The sequence below is a fragment of the Tiliqua scincoides genome, chromosome 4, assembly GCF_035046505.1.
Source record: "Tiliqua scincoides isolate rTilSci1 chromosome 4, rTilSci1.hap2, whole genome shotgun sequence".
In the NCBI taxonomy this organism is placed as follows: Eukaryota; Metazoa; Chordata; class Lepidosauria; order Squamata; family Scincidae; genus Tiliqua; species Tiliqua scincoides.
In genome coordinates, this window is record NC_089824.1 from 31,517,449 (window position 1) to 31,531,213 (window position 13,765).

The 13,765-nt window shown below is 43.5% G+C and overlaps 1 protein-coding gene across 1 annotated transcript in view; it reads left to right on the forward strand.

Annotated features, from left to right (window-relative positions):
* Nucleotides 1–13,765, forward strand: part of CNGB3 (cyclic nucleotide gated channel subunit beta 3) — a 73,622-nt gene that overhangs the window by 11,477 nt on the left and 48,380 nt on the right. The window contains exon 3 of the mRNA XM_066624401.1: nt 4,777–4,897. Within this exon, the coding sequence (XP_066480498.1) occupies nt 4,777–4,897 (121 nt within the window). The remainder of the gene's footprint in view (nt 1–4,776; nt 4,898–13,765) is intronic.

The window sequence follows — 13,765 nt, forward strand, 5'->3', positions numbered from 1 at the left end:
ATCTTCAAGTTCTTTCTTTTTTTTTTAGAAAACCCTTTGATGATTTTTTTTTGTCATGGTGATAGCAATGTTTTATGTTATTTATTGCAGCTCTGGTTTTATTAAGGACTAGTATTATTTTGGGGTGTGACTTCTGGAACTTGCGCATCCTTGTTGCCTAGGGAAATGTGACATCCTATCTTCGATAGGTTCAGATGTTAACTTTCTCACAATATTTTTTGAGATGTCCGGACAAGATTTTTAAGGACAGGTTGGGATCCTGATTCATAAATAACTTTACACACCAAGTTTCAGCCGGCTGCTTGAAATGGAGTCTCTGTGCCCTCCTGTGAGTGCATTTATTTTCCACTGCTTGGGCTTTAGGATTGACTGACTGGGTGGTTCACGGCCCAATCCTACCAAACTCCCCATGTGGCAATTCAGCGGCAGAAGTGAACCTCTGCTATATCCTACGGGATTATTTTGGCTGCTGAAAGTCTCCTGGGGTAAAAGGACATTTGTGCCCTTGCTCTGGGGTAAGACTCAGCAGCTGCTATGAGTCAACTTATATCAACTTGGTCAAGTTCAAGTTGATCCATGCAGATGGCTCATGCCTGCGCCACTGCTGCTGAGCCCACCAAACCCCTCCTGGGCCTGATCTACCCATTCCAACCCCATCTCCACCCTGTTCTGCCCTCCCCCTTCTAGTCCACCCTTATTCCACCACTCCCCACCCTCCCGCCACCCATTCCACCCCTGCGCCAGGCTTACCTGTTCCGGTGGGCCTTCCAAGGTCCACTAGCACTTCGGGGAAGGCCACAGTTTTCCCGCTGGCAGCTTGCACTGGGGTTCAGCACTTCACAGCTGCTTTTCAGCAGCAGATACTGGTGAACAAGCATTCTGCCGGTGCGGCAACCCAATAGGATCAGACTGCTGGAAGGAAGTGGTTCAGGGGTGTAGAAAGCAAGCAAAGATTTTCAGTGCAATTTCTAAGTTAGAAGATCTAAAAAGTTGAGGATGCCATTCCCTAAAGTTTGAGAAACACTACAATAAATGTCTTGTAGAATAGATACAATACCTGTGCAAGCAGTTGAGAACTCTTGTTTATTCCAACATGTACTTTGGTTCAGGACAGCTGTCAAGAAAGAAGACAGTTGAGAACTGTTGGGAACAAATAGTCACAGGGATTTGAACCAGCCACTTACCACTTGTCTGTAGCAATTATTTAGATGCATTTACCTTTTGCTTGAAGCAATTACGCAATTACGTGTCAGAGTCATGAGCCCCATGACGGGAACAGAGCCTCAAAAGCAAACTGAAATTCAGAGTTAAGCAGCAAAAGCAAGATTTGGGATCACCAAATTAAGAGCTTTGCAACATTCCCTCTGACTTGGATTTCCACTTTTGAAAACTACGTCCATCAATACATGTGAAAGGTGTGGCAAAATTTTATGAGATGTATTTGTCACTACCACCATCGCAACTGACCCCTTGTCCCTGGCTTATGATACAAGGCAACTAGGACAATGTACTTCTGAACGGATGGGAATCTAAAGGAAAGGGCAAATTATTACCTGGCTTCTGAAGCCTCCTTCAAGAACACCTTACAACCTCTTGTTGTCTCCTACTATTATGTTGACTGGCCCCTATAGTTTTGTCTTTATAATTGCCTATACCTATTTGAACTGGCTGTCAGGGTCAAATAATCTGATTCACCTTTTTTTCCAGATTCTCTCCTTTGGGAATGTGATTTGCTATTATAGTTAATATAGCTGTGAATATAGCTGTGTGCTGTGAAGTACTTTACTTTTATAGTTAATATACAGCTGGCCTGTGCTGTATCCAGTGCAAGGTTGGAGGTGGACCTGGCACAACTTGGAGTAACAGGACTTATGTCCCCTGACCCAAGTAATGCCCAGCCACTTCAATGGGGCCACTTGAATCTGTGCCAGCTAAATCGCTGGCACTGAACTGAACAGCCTAGTGTAAGGCTGGACTGCTCAGGACTGGTTAGAATTCAGCCTAAGTGCCAGAGGCCAGTCCCACCCCCCCTCCTGGGCCCAGTTCACCCACCAGCTTACCTACTGGCTGCCCTCCCCCCATCCAGGAATGACCCTGAAACATCCTCCACATGCCCTTCCCAAATCCTGCGCTGGTGGCCTCCCACTGGTGCAAACTCACCTCTGCTGGGGCTGGATCCAGTGCAGGGAGGTCAACGTGCTTCAGTGTGCCAGCCTTCCCAACTCCCATGGTGGTGCAAATGTGCTTTACAGCACGTTTGTAACATCCAGAAGCTGGCACAAGGAACTTGCACTGGCTTAATGTGACCAAATCTGTGCTCTTAGTGACACAGAGAAGCTGGTCTGACACTTTCCTAGAGTTAGGGGCTGTTGGGCTGCTTTCAGAATGGCTAGAGATGGAGGTCACTCATAAGTCCTGTCTCACAGCCCTGTAATTCTGGGTTGTATTCTGTAATTCCGGGTGATAACAGCTGTAATGCTGAGTTGTATCCTCAAATGACTGCTCGCTTTAGAAACATGGAGTGTGGCCTACATTTTTTTATCTTCGACCATTTTGTTTTCTCAAGTTCTCTTGTTTGAAACAATGATTTTGACTTGGCACGAGCTTAGGCAGTAACTCTTTCAGTGTGAACAACAGTACTGGTTATAAAATTAATCAAGTACTATTCATCAACAAGATTTATTTATGAGTTGACTGTTTCTTGCACAACTCCCTAGCATCGTAAAAACTACTGTGTACAATAAAAGTTCCAGATTTATGCCCTAAGAACACTCTGCCAAGCTATTTTCCTACCATCATATTGCACTTAATAAGGCTAAATTGTGACTCCCCTTCTGCAGAGGATGAAAATGACGACAGCAGCTACGTTTTTAAGATTAAAATAACAGCTAAGATTAAGTAGAGAAATTAATCATATAAGGATAGCTAAATGTCAGTTTAAATGACAGTTTCTCAATGACTCAGTTACACGCCTTCCCCTTAAATTTCATACCTATATTTCTCAAAAGCTGCTACACAAGATATTGGTCGAAACACAAATCTAGGAAAGCAAGGAAATGCGACAGCATTTATGAATGTGACAGTCACTCTGTCTGATAAATATCACTCTATCAGTATGACTTAATCATAATATAACTGTGGGTGAATTTTTCAATTTCACCATCTTCTATGAACATCCATCAGAAAATCAGATAAAGAAAACTCTTCCGGCTCTTTAAGCCTACAGTTCAGTCCAGGCTTTTAAACAAAAACTGTTGAATTTCCTAGAGTTCCAGGAACCAGCCCATCAGTTTTCTTAAACAAAGGTCATTTCATTTTAAAAGAGTAAAAGATTTTAAAAGAGTTTTAAAAATGTCTTCAGTATCTTAACTGGCAAACAACTCAATCCTATCCTTACCGCCTCCCCTGCCAAAGCAGCAATGCCAAAATGGCTATTTCTGCATCCTGCAGGGGGTGGGCAGTCTCAGGAGTCTCCTCTGGGTAAGGGAACATTTGTTCTCTTACCTGTGGGTAAGCACAGTGCAGAAGGGTCCACTTGAACCTGCACAAGCAAAATCGCTGGCATGGGTCCACTCAAACCTGGCTGTGGGATCGGGACCGGGAAGGGGGTTAGGATTTGAAGCCACACCGCTACCAAACTTGCCCCCTTTCCAGAACTGATCTGCCCTCCCTTGCCCCTGTAGCCACCTTGTTCTGCCTTCCCCTACAGAGTTTAAGAACTCTGTTATCATAATGGTGAATACATACATGGTGTTTTTCCCCCAGAAGCACTAAAGTAAGCATAAGGGTGATTGAGATCATCAATCATCATCATCATCCATCCCTGAACCCTGGGAAATCTTGAGTGAGCAAAGCTGGGCAGGCAAGATGAGTGGAGTCTGGAGGATTCCTGCATTTAGGGGAGGCACACCAATCGCACAATTCATCCTGTCCTTAAAACAAGCTCTCATTCTTGTCACGTCCGAAATTGAAAAGCGAATTTTCTCCGGATAATTTTGGTGGAGCAAGGCAGTGCTGTAGTTGGCCTAGTGCACTCAGTGGCCCTACCCTGGCTATACACCTGCCTAGATGGCACTGACATTCCAACTGGAAATAAGATGCCCGACTGCTGAGACCCTTACTTTAAATCTTCCTGGCACACTACAGTGATGGCCCTGGATGTCCTGTAACATGTAGTTACAAGCTCTCTTAGCTCTCAACCTGTTTCAAAAATTATCCAAGACTAATTATCCAAGCTTGGGTTCAAATCTAGGAACCAGATGTCAATTCCTGACTCCCTGTTCCACCACAGCAGATGGCCAGAAAATGAACTTGCTGCAAGTACTTCAGTCTCGCTGCTCATTGCCTATATAGGAAGCTGAGACAGTTCTGTTGATGCAGAAGGTCAGGTTATTCACAGGTTATGGGATACTACTCTAGCCTTCATGTTGTGGCTCTCGACCACTTTTCCAGTCTCCTTTTGCAAAGACCTGACCTGTTCCTCTATCTCTGAATCCTCTTTTGTCTTTTGGTTTACTTTTCTGATTGTGAATATTTGGGGGGTGGACTGTCCAACAGCCCAATCCTAAACATGTTTACTGAGAAGTAATTCCCCCTTCACTGGTGAACTTATTTGCACAGGTAAGTGTACCTAGGATTGTACATTAATGTACACAAGATACACTCATCTTTGTGCACATTGCGCTAGATCAATGCAAGATCTTACCTGCAATTTAAGCACCTGGAGTCTGTAATAAATGCCTTGACTATTAATATCAACTGTCTATCTGATGCTAGATGCAACAGGATCTCCAGAAAAAGAACCAGAGCCCACTCAGGCTGAAAAACCAACAGAGCCTACTGAGACAACACAAGATCAAGAGACACAACCAGAACATAAGAAAGAAGAGGCAGAAGGGTGAGTGCAGTTAAGTAAGACACTGGCGATATCATACATCATATTAAGAATGCACTGAAATAATGAAATGGTGGTCCTTTTGTGCATCCAAACCCATCAATTTCCACAAACAAGGTAGAAATCAATTTCCAAAGCAAGGAGAACAGTAGCTCTACAAACCAAAGGTTGTAGCTAGTTTCTATCTTCCCCCCCCCCTCACCTAATTTCAAAACTGTCAGAGGTCATAAGTAACTTTCAGTGATGAGATGGTATTCTGTTTGGTGCTCCAACAATGGGAATGTCCACAAAATATGTCACCCATGAGAAGGTGAGGGCTTTGCCATTTTGGCTCATCCAGTTTCCTTGTGAGTGCATTGCCTGAGCAAGACTGTAGGAGACAGAAAATATTTCTTTACCCAGCATGTAATTAGTCTGTGGCAGTCCTTGCCACAGGGTGTGGTGATGGCATCTGGCCTAGCTGCCTTTCAAAGGAGATTGGACAGATTTCTAGAAGAAAATTCCATCATAGGTTACAAACTGTGATGGGCATGTGCAGTTTCCATGTTTTAGAGGTAGGTTTCCTCTGAACATCAGGTACAAGGGAGTGGCAACATGATGCAGGTCTCTTGTTGTCTCGTGTGCTCCCTGAGGCATCTGGTGGGCCACTGTGAGATACAGGAAGCTGGACTAGATGGGCCTTTACTTTGGCCTAATCCAGCAGGGCTCATCTTATATTCTTACGTAGGCACTTGCTTTTTCCAAGAGTGAAGATTTATTGGTGCCCTTTAGCTTTTTTACTCCCCTTGGCTGAAGCTCCTTATGTTTTTGGCTGCCTTATTTATATTTATAGCCAGACATTGTAGCACAGCATTAATGCATATTAATTTATGTGAGTGACAAATACGCTTTAAATACAATTCCCTATCCTTGTTCTGCACACTGGAGATCACAGACCTTACTCCTTTATATAGGGGAAATGTAAACCATATCAAGAGTTTCCTATATAAGTGTTTTCTCTTGCACAATTGCTGTGTGTATGTTTCTATGACAGATACAGTACAGTGACATATTTGTGTAAACCAGGGGTTATTGAAGTGTGGGTCCAGGATCCATCAGAGGGTCGTAAGCCAATTTTGGGTGGCTCATGAAACTAACAGGGCAGATTAGGCTATGTGCATGAAGGGTTAAACAAGCTGCTACTTGGGGTGGGAGCACCGCTGTCCAATCATAGCCACAGCCCTTGGCATTTATCAATCAGGCAGTCTCCATGGCCTCTAAAAAATTTAAGAACCACTGACTTAAATAATCTCAAGCATGATCTACAATTTAGCATCAACGCATTTCCTGTCCCCATGTACTTGGGCCCTCTGAGAGAGAGGTAGCAAATTTAGGACAAAAGAGTAGTTATTGGTTAAAACAGAACAAAGTCTATATGAGCATGGTGGTTAAGGTCTTTTCAGTCCTGGGTACATGAATTATCACCTCTTCCCACTGTAATGTGAGGGTAAACTGGGTTGCACCCCTGTGAATCTAGGTTTAAGAAAATTTCTGTAAGAATTTTACCATAAATACAGTCAGTCAAACTCACCCAAAATAAATTGTGAACATCCCAAATACTTTGATAATTGAGTTGGTAATTATCAGATGGTCTAAGGTGGCATACTAACTGGCTGTAAGCCATACTGAAGACAATGGGACATATCTGAGTATAGGATACATAGGATGATGCTGTATGTCATTTTAATTAATTGTACTCTTGCATGAATAGTGCATTCTTGCTTTTTACACCAAATTAATTGGTTGAGCTTGCCCTGCGTATTGGAGGCGTTCTAAAGAGTACAGATTGTCATTCCCATTTACAGTAATTGCCAGTTCCTTTCAAGCAAAAACCCCTAAGTGCAACAGATGAATAGTGCATCCTCCACTTACATTGTCTGAGAAACTACCTACAGGATTAGTTCCTCATTAAATCTGCTTTCAAATGTATTGTGATTTCTCCCTCCACCTTCGTGATGCAACACTTTCTGCAAGGTCCATTTTGAAATGAATCCCTTTTTTTGGCTCATTCCTCTGGATGTAGAAATCAATTTGTTATCCTGTCAAATGGCTCACTTAATTCCTAACAGACAAGGTGCTCACCCCAGAATATTCCTACAGTCCATTAGCGAGAGAAATGACCCCCTTTTTTGGCTTTCCATCTCAATACATTCTCATTTTTAAATATACAAAAATACATTGTGATTGATATTAACAAATAGTAGGCAGGCATAGATGTGGCTCTGTGGCCCCATCTGACTGTCACATCTAAAAGCAGTGGGTGTGCAAGAATGGCTGATGTGCTGAATAACTGCATGATAATGACTGAACATCTGACAGATTCTGCTGCTGCTTTCCTAACTATTTGAATCACGATTCACTTTGAGTCTCACTTGTCTATCAATATGTTGTTCTTTTTCCCCGCTTCTGCTCATTACAGCCGTACAATGGCAAGTCCCATTAATGGCTTTGTGGGACTGTAATAATTTGTCTTTGGCAGCCTGTGAGTGATGGGCAAAGGATGCCCCCTATGCAGTCCCTGCACAGTAGGAATAGTGAGATTAGCATGCTATTTCCTCGACATGTACAGACAAGACTGTGAATCTTTAATAACAGGGAATTAAGGCAGGAAGCCATCACTACTTTAACCGTTTTAAAGATATCTCAGAGATTACATAGAGCAGTATGTACAGTAGAATAAATTATAGTCTTATGTCAGACACATTCTTCAAGAAATGTGCAAGCCCGGGGGGGGGGGGGATGTGAAATGCCTTTAACTGTGAAGTATAATTGCCTGAAGAAAACGAGTTTGCAAGAGGTCCTTTCTCTAGAAACGAATGAAATCTACTTATTTCATTACTTTAGAAAAAGGGGGGGGGAGGAAGATGCACTTAATAGTAATTTCATTTGATGATTCACTCACCATCGCTTTTTCTAAGATTGGGAAGGTACTGCTATGTGCTTGTGCCCCAAGGTAAGGGTTCCAGCGTCAGGGGCAGTGTGACCTGGAAGGCTGCCTGATACCATCTCAGGTCTACTGTCTCTGCTCTACAAAAAAAAATAAAAAATGAAGACCTTACCATGCTTCCTGCAAATGAAACTGGAAGTCCCACATGTCCAGGTTTCACAGCAGTCTACGAGGAGCACAGTAAAGAGCGGAGTGATCTACTTTTCATTCGAGCATGTGGGAAGCAGATAATTGTCCTTTGCACTGGTGGCAGGTTGAAGGGAGGTGGTGGTGGTGGCAGACTCCGGGTGAACGGCAACCCAAATCTGCCATCCTTTCACATAGTGGTATAACTAGGAAGGAGCCTGAGGGGCACCTACTCTGGGTACTTGGCCAAGGGGGGGCTCATGACTGCCCCTCAGTCTCCATCCTAGTTACACCTGAGGTACTGGGGACTTTGTGCGACCTGTTTCTTCCCCTTTGGAGGCTCCCCTTCAAGGAGGTGCCTTCAAGAGGAACCTCCACAGGAGAAGGGGAGACCAAAGCTGCTGCACTGAGTACCCCTCCTGGAGGGAAGAACCCATAAGTGACATCGTGTGGTTATGCTCTGGGGCAGTGCATGGGACATCATGCACTGAGTGCTGGGGCAATGTGTTATGCCTCTGCCTTCAAATCTCTCACAGTCTACTGCTGATGTAACCCACGTCAGGTGGCTTCATGGATGGGCTGGCATTGCAATGTCAATCCTTCTACCCACATTCTGGCTTCCTTTGGAGGAGAAATTGCTGGAGACTTGTAATGTCTTTGTAAAGTTGGCTTTATTTTCAAATATATCGGTTGAGCAGTGGATAGAGGTAGTTAGCAGCACACTCCTGCAGCAACATCAGGCTGCATTTATTTTCACAGAGTTTCTCTAAATCCCCAGGTACTCCAGCTCTGAGCTTGGGCTGCCTATTCTTGCATTTTCAGTCTCTGTCCCCTTTTCTTGTATATTAAATCTGCCTATTAAATCTTGCATATTAAATCTCTTGTACGTATATTAAATCAGACAACAACTTTCTTTTCACACTCACCTCTCCAGAGGGAGATGAGGAAAGAAATCCCCTTACAACTCAGCCCCTCCTCCTAGGTAGAGGTTACCTGAAGTTATACCAAACTCCACTGGAACCTCTCATATAGGGATATCTCTTAGGATGTTAACAATTGTTAATTCTCTTTTATTCAGTCCTAGGTCAAGTATTGTCCAAGAGCAAAGCCCAGACACCAGGCTCCTTCACACATCAAATTCCAGCTTCAGTGCCATGCAATGCAATCAAGCCAATATTGACAGATTGCAGTGTTAGCACACAACACTCTGATCCGATGCTCTGGTTCACTACAGTTGGTGCAGACATGTGCATTGCATCCATCCACACTCTTGAGTTTCTGTTACTATAACTGTGCTCTGTAAATATTTTAAAGAACTGCAGGAGAATTTGTTCCTTCAAATGGTTTTACCTCTAATGCTTGCTTGCAGAAAGCAGAATACATGTGATATATGAAGCAGGATTGTGGCTCTTTGTGGCCAAAGTCCAGAATAGAGAAAGTAGCTTAAAACCCAGATGTTTTTTGCACTTCTTGCTTGACAATGGGTTGTAGCCAAAATTTGTAATGACAGACACCCTGTGCATTGTTGCATTCCAGTATAGCAGGGGTGCCCAAATCCCGGCCCGGGGGCCACTTGCGGCCCTCAAGGCCTCTCTATGTGGCCCTCAGGGAGCCCCTAGCCTCCAATGAGCCTCTGGCCCTCCAGAGATTTGTTGGAGCCCACACTGGCCCGATGCAACTGCTCTCAGCGTGAGGGCAACTGTTTGGCCTCTCGAGTGAGCTGTGGGATAAGGGCTCCCTCCATTGCTTGTTGTTTCACGTCTGTGATGCAGTAGCAGCAGGAAAGGAAAGGCTAGCCTTGCTTTGTGCAAGGCCTTTTATATGCCTTGAACTACTGCAAGACCTTCATTCATTCATATAAGTTCATCTTTAATATATTCATTAATGTAAATTTATTCAAATTTGAAATGTAAATTAATTTGGCCCCCGACACGGTGTCAGAGAGATGATGTGGCCCTCCTGCCAAAAACTTTGGACACCCCTGCAGTATAGGATAAGCACATGGCGAGAGGGTTGGGCCAATCACACTGGCAAACCCACAACTGTGCTCAGTAGCCCCAACGACCCTGCTTACAGTATTTGCACTTGGAGAGATGTTTTCTCCATAATTAGGAACACAGGGCTTCCGGCATTCCTAATTATGGGGAGGATTCCTCCCCAAGTACAGTGTCTGTAACTGCAGGCAAATGCTAAGTTTATGGTGAGCAGAATGGCAGTGGTGGTAATCGAAGAGCATTTTCAGCCTGACAGGTACACTTACTTACTGGCATAGCTAGTGGCTTGTGGACATTGAACCAGGCCACATGGACTTGTTCCCTCATAAACTTCCACATTTCGTTAGTCCACGATCAGATGGCTCCTTATCTGACTCTTTGGATTAATCCTAAGGGACGCCCTGTAATTACACAAGCTAGATTTAATGTTGTTCCTTTGGCAGTAACCTCAGGAAGGTATCATAAGTTCCCTTTTCTTGACCAGCAGTGCCTGTGTTCTTTGCTGCAGGTCAAGATGCTCTCTCATATATTTCTCTTGCCCAATTCATTCTGATATGTGCTCTGTTTATCTAGAAACTAACCTAGTGAGGAAGAATGGGCTCTCAGAGCAGCCAAAATTTTATACTTATTAAATGATGGTCCAGTAGATGTGTTGCAGGGCACTGCTAATTTCCCTTTGTCAGTTGTAGAAAAGTATGAAAATAGACCGGTGTAATAAGGTTTATTTGTATGGTTTGTTGTATTCTAACCTTAAAATTTGTGTGTGACTTAAAAAAATTTTTTTATTATTTCTTTTTATTTTACACTTTATTTTAATGACTTATTTGTTGGAACATGAGTTAATGCCAATAAAGGTCTCACTAACTCTAGTGGTGGGAGCAAAACAGAGGCATATACCTGGAATGGCTCCGGAGGGGAAGGGGCTCCTGGCACTCTGCAGTGACAATGGGTCACTGCAAAACTTAGTGCTTTGCACCCCCTCTAGCTACGCCACTGCACTTACCAAACCCCTGGCCACAGGATCATTCTACACTGAAAAGTAATGTCTATGCAGGACTTCAGTGCCAGTGAAATTAATGAAACTTAACACATTTCTGCCCAAGCCACAGGTGTACACATTTGATCCCTGTTGCATATTTGCAATGTTGGGAGCTGAAATGGCTTAAGTTAGTCTGAAATCCTATACACACCTGGTGGTAAGACCTGCTGAACACAATGGGGCTTACTTCTGAGAAGATGCGCATGGGATTGCACTGTGAGTAAATGGACTGGCATTCTGCCATTTCAGGGATTTACCATTTCCTTCTTACATAAATATTCCAAAGCCCAGGTGAGATTCCAGTCAGCTATACTTATAGGATGAACTGATAGCAACGTTAACATGAGCTATATTGGGAAACCAGAAACCTCTGATGCTCACTGTTTTACCTATCCCAAATTTCTAAAGTATTATTATTATTAACAGTATTTATATACCGCTTTTCAACTAAAGTTCACAAAGCGGTTTACAGAGAAAAATCAAACAACTAGTGGCTCTGCTTTTGCAAAGGCAGAGCAGATCACTCCACTCTCCCTTTCCCTGAGCTGGGGCGCCCTGCAGGCACTCACGCAGGGCTCCCCGCAGACAGGGACAGCTGCTGCAGGGACTGGCGAGTGCATCCCAGTCCCTGTAGCCCCGAGCAACGCGATCCTCAGGATCGCGTTGCTGCCTTCCCCCTGCGCCCACTTCCTCCCCCCACCCCCGCAAAGACTTACTGCGGGTTTCAAAATCCCGGAGAGCTTGAAAACCGCAGCACTAAACAATTATTTCCACACCTAGAAATTTCCCATAGGATCCCTTTTCCAGTTTCTACTGTGTATTATTTCACAGGGCTCTGAGATACCCAGGCTTCATGTACTGTGATCAGCTATTCTTACTGTTGCTTTGGACAGAAAGAAGAAAACATTCCCATTGCCAGGCTTTAAATGTGTCTTTCCCTGAGAAGAAAAACAATTCAGATCTGCCAGTATCTTAAATAACCCAGGCAGGTGTTTAAGTTTGATCTCCATTCAGTATTTGGTCTGCCACTGTGCATTTCTGATTGTGTGGGCCAAGGTATATGAACCCTGTACCCAGAGCAATGAGCCATCCATGTGAAGCAGCTGTTCAGTTGGGGATGCGGTTGTCACCCTGAGTTATCCTAAATATAATTTTGCAGGATCCTATGAAACAGCCTGGTTCTGTGCATGGCACTTACTCCGTAAAGACAGCTCAGCAAAAAAGTAGACCTACTGCATAATCCTGTGTTCTATGTGCTTCATGTCCCCCAGGATTCTTGCATTTCACTTACCTTAGGAATTTTAGCTGGTGTCTCCTATTATTGTGAAATAGTCAAGGGAGACTTCAGTATAGAAGCACTGCAAAACGAATGACCCAACATGCCAAAATGAAATGCAGCTGTTGCTAGCATGTAAAGCAATCCAGCAGATTCTCAGGCTGCAATCCTATTCCCGCTTTCCTAGGAGTAAGCCCCATTGAACGCAATGTGATTTTATTCCAGGTAGACATGCATAGGATTGCACTGTCAGTTAACCTTCTGTTTTTGCTCTGTACCTGGATCATAAAATGAGGTAGAGAGGTAGAGGAAAGTCAGCTGACAGGCCCAATGCTTGTATGATGTGATGTGTTCAGCTTGGTGAGTCACAAATGCAGAAGACATGGCCTAAAGTACTTTAGGAAACACTATTGAAGAGATAAAGAACAGTGGCTATTATCTTGGGACTAAAGACACTAGGCTTGTCGTCCACCATCAAGATACGTTCAGGTCAGAGAAGGAAGGGAAGCTAGTTTTTGAATCTGATTCAAAGCACACACAGCATATGAGAGGGAGGAATTCACCGCATTGGTGAGGTAATTTAAAAATCCACCTGTGGGATTAGCTAGAATGATGGCACAGCCAGTGATTACCTCAACAAGGCGGAGGTTGAAAGGCTTTCAGAGGTTGACCATATGTCCTGACTTATTCAATCACCAAGAAATTATATGTCATAAATGGAACAGGCACGAAAACCTTACATGCCTCATTACTTCTTTTCAGCTTAGTACAGACTCTTATTAACATAGCCTTCAATCCTGGAGCTTTCAAATTCCACAATCAGTGGACTTTTTAAATGTTAATTTCTTCAAGGAAACACTAAATGGGTGTTAGGGAATTATACCCTTTGAAGCTGGAGGATTTTCAGATCTCGGGGTCTGCACTGAGTTTTCTGCATATATGAGCCACAATTAGAACCTTCAACCTCAAATCAAACTTCAGATTTCTGAGCATAGAGGTTCAATGTCCCATATATGGGAATAGAATAGGATTGGCTTGGAAAAGCTAGGGGTCTGTCTGAACCAACTTAACATCACTTATTTGGATGGTCAGCTGAACTCCATATAGGCTCCATTAAGCTCATTCCTGACTGATTACAGAGCTTGAGCCAATCATTTTACATTCTGAAACTGCAGCAATAATGTATCCTTCTACAAACAAAGGCTGTACTCCTATACACACTTACCTCAGAGTAAACCCCACTGAAGACTGTAAAACTAAAATCTGAAGAGGATTGTGGTGTTAGTTGTAGCCTATTTTTCTACCTTAGTTTGTCTTTGGAGACCATCACATACTCTTCCCTTATGGCACACATATCAAAGTCTCTGTCCTATCCCAGTTTTCCCTATCCTGCCAACTACGCCAATTTGTCCTGTCTGATTTTCCCTATCCTTCCAATTTGTCCCATCCA